Raw genomic sequence first — 16,972 nt, forward strand, 5'->3', positions numbered from 1 at the left:
GCTTGCCAGGCAGGCGCTTTTGCTGCTGAGCTAAATTCCCAGCCCCTTGATTTGTATCTTTACAACTGTGATCATCTGATTTTGGTTTCTAAAAACTAAATAAAATAAAAGGTTAATATACTGATTGTTGGTCTTTATCAAATAATACTGCTTCATAGTGATAAGACTTCTGCTGAACTCATGGGATATACTTCTGTCCCTTTAGACTTTGTGCTTCATAAGGAAAATGGTCTGATTTAGTAAGAATGCTTGTGTTTTTGTTTCAAAGCATGTAGCTGGGGTTGTAGCTCTTGCCTAGAATCCTAGCAAGAGGCCCTAGGTTCAATTCCCTGCACTGCCCAAAAAAAAAGAAAAATCACAGGTCTTCTTACATACCCCCAGCACTCTGGGAGGCTAAAGCAGAGAGATCACAAATTTCAGCCCAGCCTTGGCAACTTGTCATATTAAGAGACCATGTTTCAAATAAGAGGGCAGAGATTTAGTTCATTGTGAAGGGCCTATGTTCACTCCCCTGTACCATTAATAAATACACACACACACACACACACACACACACACACACACGGATATACACACAAAAGTTTCTTTTATACAGTAATAAATTTCTGTAATAATTCTTTTTCTGTGTCCAGCTTCTTGAGACTAGTTCTCTGGGCCTTTTCAAAACAAGTCTTTATATGCTCATAGGGCATTTTTTTGCTGACCTTTGACGTAAATATCTGCCCTACCTACTGCATCCCACTTTTAAAATGCATGTCCAGTACTTCTTCCAAAAGGAGCATAGAAATCTAGAAAAATAAAATTTTTAATTAATGTGTATTGTCATTGTAACTTTTTTTTTTCCTCCTTTGCAATGCTGGGGATCAAATCAAAGGCTGTAATTTTGCATTTCTTAGATGAATTTAACAGACTTTAAATTGAATTTTTTCTAAAAATAGGTATGGCTGGTTCTGACAATCTGTTTTCTAAACTACAATTAGATTTAATCTCTTAAAGCTTTAAAATCTTTAGCGTTGCTCTAATCAGTTTTTGTTTACTTGAAATGGATTCGTTTTTCTTGAATACGGTTGTTGGAAGTTAATTTCAATTTTGAAACTAGTAGTGAACCTGAGTGTGATGATTAATGTATTTAAACAGGTCAGAAGACATCTCTAACCCAAGAAACTGAGCTGTTGGAATCCTTACTTCAGGAGGTAGAGCACCAGGTGATGAATTTTTTGTTTGTTTGTTTGTTTTTGTCTTTTTGAGACAGGGTCTCACTATGCAGTTCAGGCTGGCCTTGAGCTCACTTTGTAGCCCTGGGTGGTCTCTTAACTCTCAACAGCTGGTCTCTAACTGTGAAGTATCCTCCTGCCTCCGCCTCCCACATGCTAGGATTACAGGCGTGGGCTGCCACGCCTGGCTTTGAAATGTTAAATGTAATAAAATAAATCCTGGTGCCTTTTTTGCCCATATTTATTAAATGTGTTTTTTGGGATTGGGTGCAGAAATTGTATTATGTACACAAGATCAAAATATTTATGTGCTATAATGGAGAATTTTATGAAAGTGAAATTAGCTTATTATTTTGTCTTTATCATATTTGGGGAACTAAATTAAGATATATGAGCTGGTTGTGGTATGCATCTGTAATCCCAGCACTCCAGAGACTGAGGTAGAAGGATCACTGTGAGTTCAAAGCCAGCCTGCACTACATAGCTACATAGCGAGATTTTTTTTTTTTTCCTTTTTTTTTTTGAGACAGTTTCACTCACTGTGGGATATCTGGCATGTGCCACCATGCCTGGCAGAAAAAAAGATTTATGATGTGTGCAAATACAACTATTTTTTACTGGAAATTACCCATAGAAATCTGTAAATTCATAAAAATTTAAAATTTCCTCATATTGTGACTTCAGTAGTGGCTTTGAGATAGAATGTCATTGCCAGTTACTTAAGTAGAAGGATTCTTATGTTAAAATCATACAGTAAAAGAATAAAATGTATGTGTCATTATAGCCAAATGGATGAATCTTGAGACCATACTCTGAAGTGAAATAAATAGAACACACATGTAAATATCACATTGTCTCGTGTGAGAAGCTGAAAGTATAAATAAAAACCAAAATATATAATAGAAATTGTGGATTAGGAAGAAACTGTTGAAAAAGAAAGGGGAAGGGAGGAAGGAAAATGGGAAAAAAGAGGAAAAAGGATAAAATAGAAACAAAGCTTTGTAAATGAGCGGAAGAGGGGTTGAAAGGAGGAGAGGGAAATGGAAAAAAAGAGGAATCAAAATATATCATGTACAGGTACAAATTCCCTATGATGATTGTGATCATTATTATATCTAAATTATACCAATAAACTTAATTTAAAAACAACAAAAATGTATAATGCCTCAAATGTTTGATGTTATCACTTGTTATGAGTTTGTGGAATTTTTTTTTAATGTCCCTTGGGATTGAACCCACAGGTGCTCTGTTAACTGAGGAATGTCCCCAGTCCTTTATTTTTTTATTTTTGAGCAGTTCTTCCTAAATTTCCTGGCTGGCTTTGAACTTGTAATTCATCTGCAAGTGCCACCATACCTGGCTATGTTTTTTGGAATTCTTGAATTTTTCTCTATGCCTGATACACGGCTATTTCCTGAGATTGTTTGATATCTTAGTGATCCTGAGGATTACCTTCACTTACTTCTTGGATTAAATTCCATGGGTTCCTTAGTCACGTGGCTTTTACTGTCAGTTTACTTGGGGGTAACACATCCATTTAGTGGTTTTCTGGGAAAGGTGATGAGTTTTTGTTGCATGTCAGAAAATACTTTTATCAAGTATTCTCATTTTCTCTTCACTACTCTTGCTTTGTGTGAATGTGTAGTACTGGGGAATGAAGCCATGAGTTTCACTACATCTTCGGGCATTTAAATTTTTTTTTAAATTTTGCCGGTTTCACTAAGTCACTTAGTTGCCCAGGCTGGGCTTGAACTTGCTCATGTCTCAACCTGCTGGAGTGTTGAGATTCCAGGTATGTACCATCATCCCCAACTTAGAATTCTTTATATAAAGAACTAGATATAAGTCCTTTATCATGTAAATCTTTGCAAATATTTTAACTATCTTTAAGTATGTGTATGTATTTTTTCCCCTTAAAAATGTCTTGGGAAGAATAGAGGTTTCAAATTTTGATAAAGTAAAATTTATCAATTTGTTCTTGTGGTGTCATATTACAAAATCTTCCCTTTTTTTGAGATAAGATTTTGCTGTATAGTGTAGGCTGGCCTTGAACTTGCTTTTGTAGCCCAGGCTGGACTCAACTCAAACTAGCAGTAATCTTCCTGCTTCAGCCTCCCAAGAGCTGGGATTATAGGTGTATGTCACCACACGTGGCCATATTAAGAAATTCTAATCCACTCCTAAAATCACAAAGATTTTCTCCAGTGTTTTCTTTCAGAAATTTTCAGTTTTATATTAAGATCTATGGTGCATTTTGAGTAATTTTGGTGAGGAAGTACAAGTTTAACATGGGTTTTTAAAAATGTTTTGTTAATATGGCTATTTAGTCATTCTAGCAGCATTCATTGAAAGGACTATCCTTTTTCCATTAAATTGGTCTTACGTATTTTTTTAAAAATGTATTGTCTAAACATACATGGACTCCATTCTGTTCCACTGATTTTGTTTTATGCCAGTACCACACTGATTTGTGTTTGTTTATTTACTTATATATTTGTTTAGACTCATTGATTTGAGTTTTTGAGACTTGGTCTCAGTATATAGTTCAGGCTGGCTTCAAACTCACCACATAACCTGGGATGGCAGTTTTCCTGCTTTAGTCTTTGAAGTGTTAGGGTTACAGGTGTGCACCACCATGCTCAGCTGTTTTGTTCTTTAAAACAAGGTCTTGGGGCTGGGGATTTAGCTCAGTGGCATAGCACCTGCCTGGCAAGCGCAAGGTCGTGAGTTGGATTCCCAGTACCGGAAAACAAACAAATAAACAACAACAAAAAAAATAAAACAAGATCTTGCCATGTGACTCAGGCTAGATTTAAATTCAAGATCTTCTTTCTCTGGTTCTTATTTTGAGCATGATTTCCTGGCTCCAGTTCAGATCCCTCAGCCTGCTAGCACAGATCCTTCATCCCACTGGCACAGACTTTCTAGCTTCCACCATTGACCTTTGGGCCTTCCCAGTGCAGATCCGTGAAACAGGCCTGCATAAGACATTGTCATGGCTGTTGGCCTCCTGTTGGACTTTTAGGGGGCATTGTTGTGGGCTCTAGGTCTTCAGCTGGACTCATGCAGGATATTACTATGGGATCCAGGCCCTCAGCTGGATTCTTTGATCTTTAGTGTATGGACAGATTTCCTATACTCTCTTTGTATATGATTCTTTGGGTGACTATTGTGAATAATCTTAAAAAATATGTGTCCTGTATTATATTGTTGCCCTTGCAAAACCCCAAACTACTACATTGTCTAAAAGCATTTCAGCTTTCTTTCAGCTAGCATTACAATGCTTTGTATTTTATTCTTTTTCTTTTTTGAGACAGTCTCACTATGTAATTCAGGCTATCTTTGAACTCACTATGCAGTAACCCAGGCTGGCTTTGAACTGTATAGTGATCTTGCCTCAGCCTCCCAACTGCTGGGATTACAGGTGTGCACCACCATGTCCAGCACCTTTTATTTTTATTCTGTGTAAATATTTAAAACCCATGTTTTTTGGCAGCATATACTTGGGTCTGGGGTTTCTTTTTTTTAATCCAGTCTAACAGTCTGATTTTTCATTTGACATTTAATGTGCTTATTGGCGTGGTGAAGTTTGAGTCTGTCATCTTGTTTTCTATTTGTCTCGTATGTATTTTGTTGTCTTTTTTTTTCTTTTTTGTTGCTGGGAATCAAACTCAGGACCTTGCGCTTGCCAGGCGGGCACTTAGGCCACTGAGCTACATCCCCACCCCTGTCTTTTTTTTCTTTGATCTTCAGATTGTTCTGAGTTGTCATCAGTGCATGACACTGATACCAGTAATAAAAATAAAAGTGAATGGATTACACTGAACTTTTTAATAAACACCCCATGATAACTACTTGTAAAAAGAGAGAGTGCTAGGTGTAGTGTGCATGCCTGGAATCACAGCTACTGGTAGGATGAGGCAGGATCGCAAGTTTAAGGCCAGCCTGGTCAACTTAAGACTGTCTCAGAATTTGAAAATCAATAAAGTGGGCTGGGAATGTAGACCACCATTGTCTTAGTTACTTTTCTCATTGCTAAGATAAAATACTTGACACCCAAAGTTAAAAGAGGAAAGGTTTAGATTGGCTCACAGTTCATAGAGATTTTTCAGTCCATAATTTGGTGGCTCCAGGGTAAGGTGGCAGAACAAACAGGCATCACAAAAGAGAAACTGTTCATGAGGCTGCAGGCAGCAAAGCAACAAGGAAGGAACACAGCTGTTTCTATCCTCTATATTTTATCCAGGCTACTTAGGAGGGGTAGCACTCACACCCTTAATCCAGTGCCCTTAATCTGGGCATTGCAGCATGAATCAATTCCAGCATCATACACTCTAGACCCAGTCATTTCTTAAAACCCACCTCTGACCACATGAGGCTTCTGGGGGGACATCTAAACAAAAGCTATAACAACCATGTATGTTTGTATAAATTTTTTCTGGTGCTGTATGCTAGGCAGTCCGTTGCTGAGCTGTGGCCCTCATCCCAAAATAGGTGTTCTTTTCAAGATCACTTGGACTAATCTCAGCATCTGGCCACATACTAAGGTCTATGGTAATATGAAGACTTTTCAGAAATTGATATAAAGAACATATTCTATAACCACAATATAATTATAAGGCATATCAGAAATAAAAACAGCCAAGTATAGTGGTGCACACTCTACAGAGACCAAGACAGGAAGCACGCAAGTTCCAGCCCAGGCAATTTAGTGACCCTGTCTCAAAAATAAAAAAGGGCTGGGGATGTAGCTCATTGTGAAAGGCCTGGCTTCAATCCCCAATATTGCAAACAAAAAAATCTAAAACACATTTTTAAAAAGTCATATATGTATGTACATATGCTTTTAAAAATTCTTAAATAACTACATAATTCTAATGAGTTAGTCCCAATTGAAAGTATAAATTTATAAAATAATTGTGGGATATATAGAAATTTTCATTCCAAAATCAGTTATTAAAAAAAAGATTGAGAAGGGTGTGTTGGCGCATGCCTGTAATCCCAGGTTTGCAGCTTCAAGAGGCTGAGGCAGGAGGATCCTCATGAATTTGAGGTCAGCCTAGGCTACATAGTGAGTTCAAGGCCAGTCTGAACTACATAGCAACACCTTGTCTCAAAAAAAAAAAAAAAAAAGATTGTGAATAAATAAGTATTCATTTAAAGAAACCAGAAAAATAATAAGTGTAAAAGAATAAAATGAGAAGAAATCATGAAGATAGTTATGAAATGAACACAGTACCGTAAAATAGTTAAGAGGAACAACAAAACTGGATTTTGGAAAAAATAAATAGAAGATAAGCTGATAAAGAAAAATGAAGAAAAGCATGTATTGCTAGTAAGTCTTTTCTAAAAGACATTGAATCCAGATGAATAAAAATGTTTTCTAGACCTTTAATTGTCTGTTATTTGTTATAGGTAGTTTTTCCTTTTAGAGTATTAAAAAAGCACAAAAGCCAACATTTCTTTTTTTTTCACTAACTTAGCATTTGTAACCAATTGACTTAACAAATTTAATTTAAAAATTAAACATTAATCAGATTGTGAATATAAATGTTCAAAGCATATGCTGGCAAATGAAAATCAGTAACAGACTTTTAAAAACGTAAACAGAAACAAATAGAGCTAATCAAAGGTATGAAAGAATTTCTTTTTTGGTTTTTCAAAGAGGCCTTGCTATGTAGTTTAGGCTGGTTTTGAATTCACTATGTTGGCTAGACTGGCATCAAATTTAGGGCAATCCTCCTGCTTCATCCTTCGAATGCTGGCATTATAGGTGTCCATTACCAGGCCCAGCTGTTATTTACAAAATCTCTAGGCTGGGTGTCACTACTACAGATGCCTCTAATCCCAGCACTTGAGAGCCTGAGGCAGGAGGATCCCTGAGAGTTTAAGACCAGCCTGAACTACATAGTGAGATCCTGTCTCCAACAACAACAGCAGCAACGATAACAACAAAATAAGCTCTTTCATTGTAACTATTAAAACTAGGCCCAGATAGTAGAGTGGTAAAACAAATTTTATTCAGGAGTTACTCCAATAGAATTAAGCTGGTGTGTTCTGTCATGTCAGTTGTCATCAGAGGGGGAACATAGGAGAGGCTTAAGAAAATAAATGTTTTTATATTACCTGTGATCCCAAGATTCTGAGAAGCTAAAGCAGGAATATCAAAAGTTAAAGCCTAGCCTGAAAAACTTACTGACCATTTAAAAAAAAAAAAAAAATTCAGAGGGGCTGGGGAATGTAGCTCGGTTTAAACTGCAGTACTGCAAAAAAAAAAAGTTTTTATACTGTCCTAGAAACAGGAAGCATGCCAAGGCATAGCATGCTAGGTGGGGCCACATCTGGAAGGACCAGTGTCAGCAAGGAGGGAGAGAGGGAAGAAGCAGAGCATGGTCTAGGGCCTTTACTGGGGTTCTCCAGTAGCTGAGTGGGGAAGGCAGGTAGGTATGATGGATGTGACAATTTGAGCAATTTTTGCTCAGGCTGGGTTGTAACTTTACATCCTCCTGGTTTGGCCTGTCAGAGTGCTGAGAGTATGTGTACTGCCGTGCCTGACCTAAATATGGTGATCTCTTAAGAAAATAAAACTGCTAGGCAGCTATTTTACACAAGTGTAAACATGCGTAACTTCATAATTAAGCAAAATTAACATTTAGGCACAATATGTTAATATTTTTCAAGTACTTTTAAATCTAAGATGTCCTACAAGCTCATGGGTTCAGGTGTGCGGCTTTTGGAAATGATAGGATCATGAGGGTTCTGACTTTAGGATTAATTCATTGATGGATTTATAATTTGATGGCCTTATTGGGGAGTGATGAAGATTTAGAAGATGGGACCGAGGTGAAGGGAGCAGGTCATGGTGCGTGACCTTGGGGACTATACCTTGTCCCTGGCCCCTTGCTCTCTGGCTTTCTCCCCTTTGCTTTGCTTTGCTGGCTGCCATGAAGTGAACAGCTTTCCTCTACTTGTCCTTCAACTCCATGATATTTCTGCCTCACCATAGGCCTAAAGCAGTGGAGCCAACTGACGATGGACTGAAACCATGAGCCAACAACCTTAAACTTTCCTCCCTTTACATTGTTACTCTAAGATGTTTTGTCACAGTGATGGAAAGCTAACACAGTATTGTACGACTGAATCCATTAACTCAGCTGTACATTTTTTCATACTATGCTACCTTTAAAATGGGATGTCTTAATAATAGTTGATTATAGGATGGTTTTGTTTTGTTTTGTTTTTTAGACAAGGTCTGTTTCACAGTGTATTTCAGGGTGATCTTGAATTTACTGTGTAGCCCAGGCTGGCCTCAGACCATTAGCTGGCCTCTTGCCTCAGCCTCCTGAGTGCTGGGATTATTGATGTGCATCACCAGGGCCAGCATGCCATAATTTTTTTTAGCTTTTTCCCTTAGTGGCACACAAAATAAAGATGTGTTTAGTCTATGTTTTAACATTTTATGAACTGTAATGTATTTAGCCAAGGGACAATTTAATACACTAAAGGAGCTGTACTCCTGAAATGGATGCCTAGCTGGCCAGTGAATGTGAAATCTCACTGATAAACTGAGGAATACAAAGCAAAACCTCAAAAAAATGCCATTTTAATGTCCACTAAGTTTTTTTTTTTTTTTGTACTGGGAATCAAATTTGTCCTTGCTCTTGCCAAGCAGGCACTGTGCAGCTAAGCTACATCCCTAGCCCCAAGCTTTTAAAAATATGTGTGTAAAAGTGTAAATATTGCCAAATGGAACTTAATTCACTTTGATGGAAGTGTACATTTGTTGGACTATTTTGGAGAGCAGTTTCTAATATCTGTTCAATTTGTCAGTATGCTTCAATAGTTTTAGTTCTAAACAAACTTGAATATGTGTATAAGGAACTCCATACAAAAGTCCTTATTCTAGAGTTTTTTAGTCAAGACTAAGAAATAAACGTCCATTGATAAAGATTTTTAAATGGTGTTATATTTATAAAAAGATTTTATTTAAAACTCTTGAAATGTGTAAATCAAACTATAAATATTTATACAATTAAATCTTTGAAACTACTGAATAAACCAGGCAAGGTATTGCATGCCTGTAACTCAGCATTCTAGAATGATTGAGGCAGGATTACAAGCTAGAGCCAAGCCTGAACAACTTAATTATTTAACAAGCCCCTATCCCAGATAAAAAAATATTAAAAAGGCTGGAAAATAAAGCCTTAGTTCAATCCCCAGTACTACAAAATAAAACAAATTATTGTGTGAAAATAGAGACTATAGATATATGTGATAAAATCTGAAAATATTCAGAATTTGTTTATGGATGTATATACACCCAGTAACTGTAGAAATATATTTACAGTGATGATAAACTTTAGGGAGCAAGTTGTGTTTGGAAAAAAATGGGGTCAGAGGAAGATACACATAACCTGGGTATCGTGTGCATGTCTGTAATCCTGGCACTTAGGAGGCTGAGGCAGGAGGATTGCCATGAGTTTGAGGCCAGCGTGGGCTACATAGCAAGACCCTGCCTCAAAACAACAACAAAACAAAACAAAAAAGGAAAGCTGTGCACAGTAATTTATCTAATATTTGTTTAGTGAAACATTCTATATATACATGAAGGTGTTTTTAAAAATAATGTATTTTTAAAAATAATATTCAAGTAACATTAGAGGATTTTAAAAAGTTGATTATTCAGTAAGTAATATTGGGCCAGGCATGGTGGTGCACACCTGTAGTCCCAGGTATTTTGGAGGTGGGGACAGGAAGATCACAAGTTTGAGCCAAGTGTGGGCAGTTGAGCAAGACAATGTCTTAAAAGAAAAAAAATAAAAAGGGCTGAGATATAGCTCATTGTTTCCTGGATATAGCCCCCAATGCTGCAGAAACAAGAACATTAATAACCCACACAATTTTTTTAATTTTTAATTTTTATTAGTACATGCTTGCAATATATAATGATTAATTCATTGTAGAGAATTGATACATGTATATAACACATCTTAATTCTTTTTGACCCCACCCCCACCCCACCTCTTGATCCCTTTCCAGTTTGCAAAAGATCTATCTCCCTGTTGTCTATTATCTATCTTTTATTTTGCTCTTTATATTTTGGGTTCCTCATGAAAAACAATCCATGTGATGTTTAAGCTTATGTGTCCAACTTACATTTCACGTAACACTGTAGTCTCAAGGTGCATCCATTTTTCTATAAATGGCTCAAATTTATCCTCTGTGACAGAGTAGTACTCCGGGCAATGTCTGATACATAATAATATGAATGACAAACTATGTGCAGCTGCCTGCTTTTTCTGCCCTTTTATCATTTATTATTGTTATTGGTTGATCCAGTAGCCTGGTCATATGTGATATCATTATTCTTGGTAAACTCAAGGCTACAAGCCCTAATACATATCACATGTTACTATTCTTGGTGAGGTTTTATAAGCAGCTGTTAATTAGAAGATGTATTATAAACCGAATTATTATTGGTTGTGCTAGTTAGCTTCCTTTTTTTTGGTACCGGGAATCGAACTCATGACCTCAGGCTTGCCAGGCAAGCACTTACGCTGCTGAGCTATGTGCCTGGCCTCCAGCTTCCTTTTATGTGACAAAATACCTAAAACAACATTTTAAAGGAGGAAAGGAATTTTTTGGCCCACAGTTTGAGATGTTTGAATGTGTGGTCTTGTGCCTCTTGCTTTGGAGCCTGTGGTCAAGACAGCACATTATTGTAGAAATTCATAAATGGCTGAGGAAATCTGTTCACTTCAGGGAGATGGGAAGGAAGAGAAAAAATAAGATCAAGATCCCATTACCACTATACAAGCATAACCCAATTAACTGACATGCTGCTTCTAGGCCTCACCAGTAAAAAAGTTTCATTACCTCCCAATAGCATGGCCGTCTAGTTACCAAGTCTTTAGTGTATTGGTGTCTTGGTTACTTTTTTCTCATTGAGACAAAATACCTGATGTCCAGAATTAAGGAAGGAAAGGTTTATTTAACTCACAGTTGGTGGAGGTTTCAGTCCATACTAGGCTAGCTCCAAGGCAGTGCGGTACATGGCAGAGGGCAACAATTCCTTGCTGCAGAAAGCAGCAAAAACAACAGTAGCAAAAAGGGAGCAAGCCTCTTCCCCTCCCTTACATTGTGTGCAAGCTACCCCCCCTCAGGGCTGATGTAGCACTCACACCCATAATCCCAGCATTGGACTATGAATCAATCATGTACTCTAGAAGCCTGCCCCATGACTGCATGAGGCTTTGGGTGGACATCTAGACACAAACCTTAACAATAGGCCTTTGGGGACATTTAAGATCTAAACCATGATATGGGTTTTATGCATATCACCCATGTAGCATTTGAGTAATACATTAATTAGTGCGGGCATGTGTGTGTGTATGTATGTATGATAACATTTGTGTTAACTAGAATGCAATCTGAGAAATGACATCATGCTTGACTGAAAATGTATCTGTAGTTGCTTAATATTTGACTTACTCTAAAATATGGAAAGAAAAACTGGATGAAAATCTAGTATACAATGATTTTATTGTTTGAGAATAAATAAACCTATATTCTTTGAAGATTAATTCTAAACCTTTTTTCTCATCTTTTTCAGTATGTAACTAGATTAATTTCTAATTTTTTAAATCAGATTTTATTGGTCCTTTTTAGGTGTATATAATGATCACATTCATCATAGAGAATTCGTACCTGTACATGATATAACTTGATTCTTTTTTTCCCCATTCCCCTACCCTTCCTTTAACCCCTCTTCTCCCCATTTACAAAAGCTTTGTTTCCATTTTTTCCTTCTTTTCCAAATTTTTATTTTGCTTTTCCCTTCTTTCCTTCCCCCTCCCCCTCCCTTACTCCCCCCCATTTGACCATTTTCCTCCTATTTCATAAGACCTATTATACATTTTGGTCCTTATTTGTACTCTTTGTTTCTCACACCAGAAAAACAATGCGGTATTTACATGTGTGTTTGATTTATTTCACTTAAGAGTGTAGTCTTAAGGTGCATCCATTTACCTATGAATATCTTGAGCTTATCCTTCTCTGTGGCAGAGTAATACTCCATTATATTTAAAAAACCACATCTTCTTTATCCATTCACCAATTGATAGGCATTTGGGCTGTTTCCAAGATTTGGCTATTACAAACTGTGCCACTTCTGATTTTCTTCATTAAAATTTTTTTTTCATTAAACATTTTGAGATGCAGTTGAATAATAATTTTGTTTGGGTCATTTTTTTTTTTCCTCACACAGTTGCGGTCTTGTAGTAAGAGTGAATTGATATTGAAGAGCTCCGAGATCCTGATGATGTTTCAGCAAGTTCATCGAAAGCCCATGGCGTCCTTTGTTACAACACCTGTTCCACCAGACTTTACCAGGTATGACAGTTCCCAGATGTCATTTTCATTTGAAGTTTGTATGCATAGGTATATGCATTCCTTTTCAAAGGAATACGTTATTTTTCTTAACTTTTTAAAGAATTATTTGTAAAGATGTGATCTGGTGACATTTTGAACAAGATAATTATTTGTGAGGTGAAGTTAAGTTTGCTGTGTTTTGTAGGATGTAGCACCTCTTGTCAACAGCACTTTGTCTTCATTACTTCGCAGTTGTGACAGAAATGTTTCCATACATACCAAAGGTTCTCTGAGGTCAAAATCTTGCAAATAATTCCTAGCTGGGAATAGTGTATGCTCTTGTTCCTCATCATAAATGTATTACTGAGGATCATGACCAGAAAGGGATGCCTGCCTGCATACCTGCCTCCCTCCTTCTTCACCTCCACCATTCCTCCTTCCCTTCCTTTCTGGCTTCTTGAGACAGAGTGTCACTTTGTATTTCAGGCTGACCTTTGTATTTCAGGCTGGCCTTTGTATTCAGGTTGGCCTGGAACTCACTATGTTGTATAGGCTGGCTGCAAACTCATGATGATCCTCCTGCCTCAGTCTCCCAAGTGCTGTGATTACTGGCATGTGCCACTATGCTGCCTGGCTCATACTCATATCTCTTAAAGCACTGAATGTTATTAAAATTCTGAGTATCTGCTATCATTAAGTTTGGTTGAACTAAAAATACCAAGATCACAGGGCTGCTGCTTCGATAGTGTGATCAGACATTTGAGTTTTGAACCAGGCTGTCATCAGTGGAATGAAACACAGATTTTATAATGTCGTGTATAAAGATTAGTGTGTTTCAATTCACAGTATGATACAACAATCACCTATATAAATTCTCACACTCACTTCCCTAAAGTTTTTTGGGGTAGTATCTTCCCCTCCTTCTCTCCCTCCCTTCTCCCCTCACCCTTTCTTCCTCTCTTTTCTTCCCTCTCCCACTTTTAGTCACTTATCAGGCAAGGTTTCTACTTTGATAGTTAATCACATTGCCATAGGTAAAAATCGTTCTTTCTCTGGTAATGCCCATTCCCTTATTAGAAAATTTGGCATTTATAGTTTAACTCCAATTTTTATTGAAAACTGTTTACTGGTTAATGATATGGGAAGTAGGGGTTCATCTATTGATGCATTGACCAGCCAAGAAAAGAGCAGAAAAAAATAGCATTCACTAGGTTGAAAACCAAAATTCTTTTGATCCTTAATGTCTGATAAAAATATGGCTTAGAGCAAAAATAACAACAAAGGAAATATGCAACACTGGATGTTAAGGACATGGTAGAAGAAATATCATACCTGCCATTGGGCAACTGGAGATTGGTTGGAGTCTTGGGACATTGGGGAAGATGATTTGAACCTGGTAGGTAAACTGACCAACGTGTGTATGATTGGAAATTACCCAAATTATAATCCAAGAATGTTAACTTTTTTGTTAAATTTGAATATTTCTTTGGGAAGACTTCTTTAGAGAACTGATTAGGTTTGTGGCTCTAGTAACTTTGCCCAGGCACTAATTGCAAAGGTCCTGATAATTGGTGTTTGTGTATATTGAGTGATAGAGAGCATATAATGGGGAGATGTTAGAGTATAACTGCATGGGTACATGACTTCTTAATGCTAAATCTGTCATATGAAGGAATAGTAAGGATTGACTAGGCAAAAAAGATCCAGGGATGAAGAATATGAGTCTTCTAATAACTGACTAAAGTTATGATAGTAGTATTTGGTATAGTCAGTTTGGATAGTAGCTAATGGATAACATTTATAGGGCAGAGTACTGTATTTCTACTTAATATGAAAAAGGTGTGACTTACTTAGCTAGATAAAGATTTAATCTATATTGTATTTTCCCATAACAAACCACTAATTGAGGCACTATCACAGTGTGACAGTGCTATTGATATATCCTGTATTATTTTGGCCAAAATTTGGATGAAGTGAACTTTAGAAAATATAATTGAAGATGTGGTGAAATGGCTTTCAGTTTGTTTTGTTAAATTTAAAACTTTATATAAAAATTGATAATACTGTGTGTTACAGCATTGTGTATGGTAGAGTATTATAAACGGTGCTTTAATGGCTTTTGAGGTGTTTTAATAACAGTACCACAATCATCCATTGATCTAAAGCAAAATAAATTATCCCATAGCCCACCTATTTATGGTTCAGTTCTCTTTAGAAGGATTGCATGGAACATAAAGTTGCTTGTGGTAGTCTTGCCTTGCCATGAAAGTATTATTGTCCATCTCACTAAATGATTTCATGTATCCTATAAAAATCCATAGATCTACAGTAACACCTCATTTCACAAATAGTTCTATGCGAAAACAATTCAGTTCTTAAAAGTAGTCAACAGAATTTTGCTTCCATTCATGAACTCCACACTGGAAGACAAACATGGCTGTGGCCATCTTCCCCCGAATCGGAAAACAAATTGAGTTTGAGGTACCACTGTATTTGCTAGTTAATAGTTTCAAAGTACTTAAGTCTGTTAATATGTTCACTAGTTTGTTCTGAAAAAGAAGGTTTGGAGACTGTGAAATTCTTTTTTAACTTTTGCTATTATTTTTTAGATCTTATAAATCTTTTCCCTTTTCATGTTTCATAGCTCATATTCCTATGCTAAGCATCAGCTTTTTGCTGTTTCCTAAAATCAATATTGCTATTTCTGTGAGTACTTTTTAAAGTCTCTTGCATCTGTTTTAACATTTAATCATACATTGCTTTTTTTAAAAAATGCTTTAAAAAATAATTGTTTTATCTACAATTGAATTGTACATTTTAATGATTTTATGAACTCATTAGACTGAATGTTATGTTCAGTAAAGGTTTGGAAATATTTGTAAGGACTAGTTTAAATTTTTCAGGATATTACTGAAGGATTTTTTTTTCTATCAGATTTGATTGGTAGATTTTAGATATACATAATGATCACATTCATCGTAGAGAACTGTAACTACATGACGTATCTTTTTTTTTTCCCCAGTCCCCTACCTTCTTTTTTTTTTTTTTTTGGTGCCCCTACCTTCTGTAAACCACAACCATGCCTCACCTCCCCTTTTATAAAAGCTTTATCTCTGTCCCCGCCTCCTCTCCCTCCCCATTTGAACATTTTCTTCTTATTTCACAATACCTACTATAAATTTTGGTCCTTATTTACACTTTAAGTTTTTCACACCAGAGAAACAATGCAGTATTTACACATATTTGTCGGATTTCACTTACGAGTGTGGACTCAAGGTGCATTCATTTATCTAGAAATGTCTTGAATGTATCTGAAGGATTTTTTTTTAAACTAAATGAAATTTAAATTTACATAAACTAAATAATTTTTTTCCTTTTGCTTATTTTTAGTGAATTAGTACCATCTTATGATTCAGCTACTTTTGTTTTAGAGAATTTCAGGTAAGAATTTTTGATGACTCTCGCTTTTTGATACATATACATAAGGAAAACCAGAAAGTTGTTATTCCTCAGTAGGCTAGGGATCTGTTGAACTATATCACTCTTAGAAGAAATAGGAAATGCAAATAAATTTCCTTTCAGAAATCTAAGGTGATCTTGTTTGTTTTGTTTATTTTAGCATATTAAATGAATTAGGAACTTCATTGTTTCTTTTGGTTTTTTGTAGATTTTTTTTTTTGTACTAGGAATCTAACTCACGACCTTGCGCTTGCTGGACAGGCACTGTGCTACTGAGCTACATCCCCAGCCCTTGTTTTTTTTTTTTAATTTTTATTTTAAAGAAAAACAAACAAAAAACAAAATTCCAAAACAGTATGATAGGGTAACAATGGTTAGTACCTTGTGCATTTATTATTTTCAAATTAGTTACTCAGAGTTTGAGATATAGGCATTTAATTGTCCAAACAATATTAGCACAAACCTATCTTTTCAATGAACTGAAATTAGTAGTATAACTATTTTAACTATCTTTTGTATTTATGTATATATATATTTTTTCTTTTGATTTTCCCTTCCTTTTTTTCCACTCCCTTAAACCAGTTTCCTCTCCTTTTGAAGTTTCTTCCCATTTTACAATATCTATTGTACATTTTGGAAGGTGATCTTATTTGTACAAGCTGAATATTCCTTATCTGGAATCTTTCGAACTAGAAATATTTAAGATTTCAGATTTTCAAATATTTGCATATACATAATAAAAATGCCTTAGTTTTGAGATCCAAGTCCACAAACAAAATTATAGCCTGATAGTAATTTTACAGTTTTTAGTGCCCCTTTAATTTGTTTGTTGTTTTTGTGTGTGGTTTTTCTTCCTTTTTTTATTTTTATTTTTATTTTTATTTTTATTTTTATTTTTATTTTTTTTTTGGTTTTTCTCCGGTACCGGG

The 16,972-nt window shown here is 36.0% G+C and overlaps 1 protein-coding gene across 10 annotated transcripts in view; it reads left to right on the forward strand.

Moving 5' to 3' along the window:
• Positions 1-16,972, forward strand: part of Trim37 (tripartite motif containing 37) — a 174,422-nt gene that overhangs the window by 65,109 nt on the left and 92,341 nt on the right. For all 10 annotated transcript variants that reach the window (XM_013519212.1, XM_013519217.1, XM_013519214.1 and 7 more), the window contains exons 8-10: positions 1,138-1,205; positions 12,481-12,605; positions 15,975-16,025. In XM_013519212.1, the coding sequence (XP_013374666.1) occupies positions 1,138-1,205; positions 12,481-12,605; positions 15,975-16,025 (244 nt within the window). The remainder of the gene's footprint in view (positions 1-1,137; positions 1,206-12,480; positions 12,606-15,974; positions 16,026-16,972) is intronic.

Source organism: Chinchilla lanigera, unplaced genomic scaffold (assembly GCF_000276665.1).
Source record: "Chinchilla lanigera isolate Chin_1 unplaced genomic scaffold, ChiLan1.0 scaffold00050, whole genome shotgun sequence".
NCBI classification, from domain to species: domain Eukaryota; kingdom Metazoa; phylum Chordata; class Mammalia; order Rodentia; family Chinchillidae; genus Chinchilla; species Chinchilla lanigera.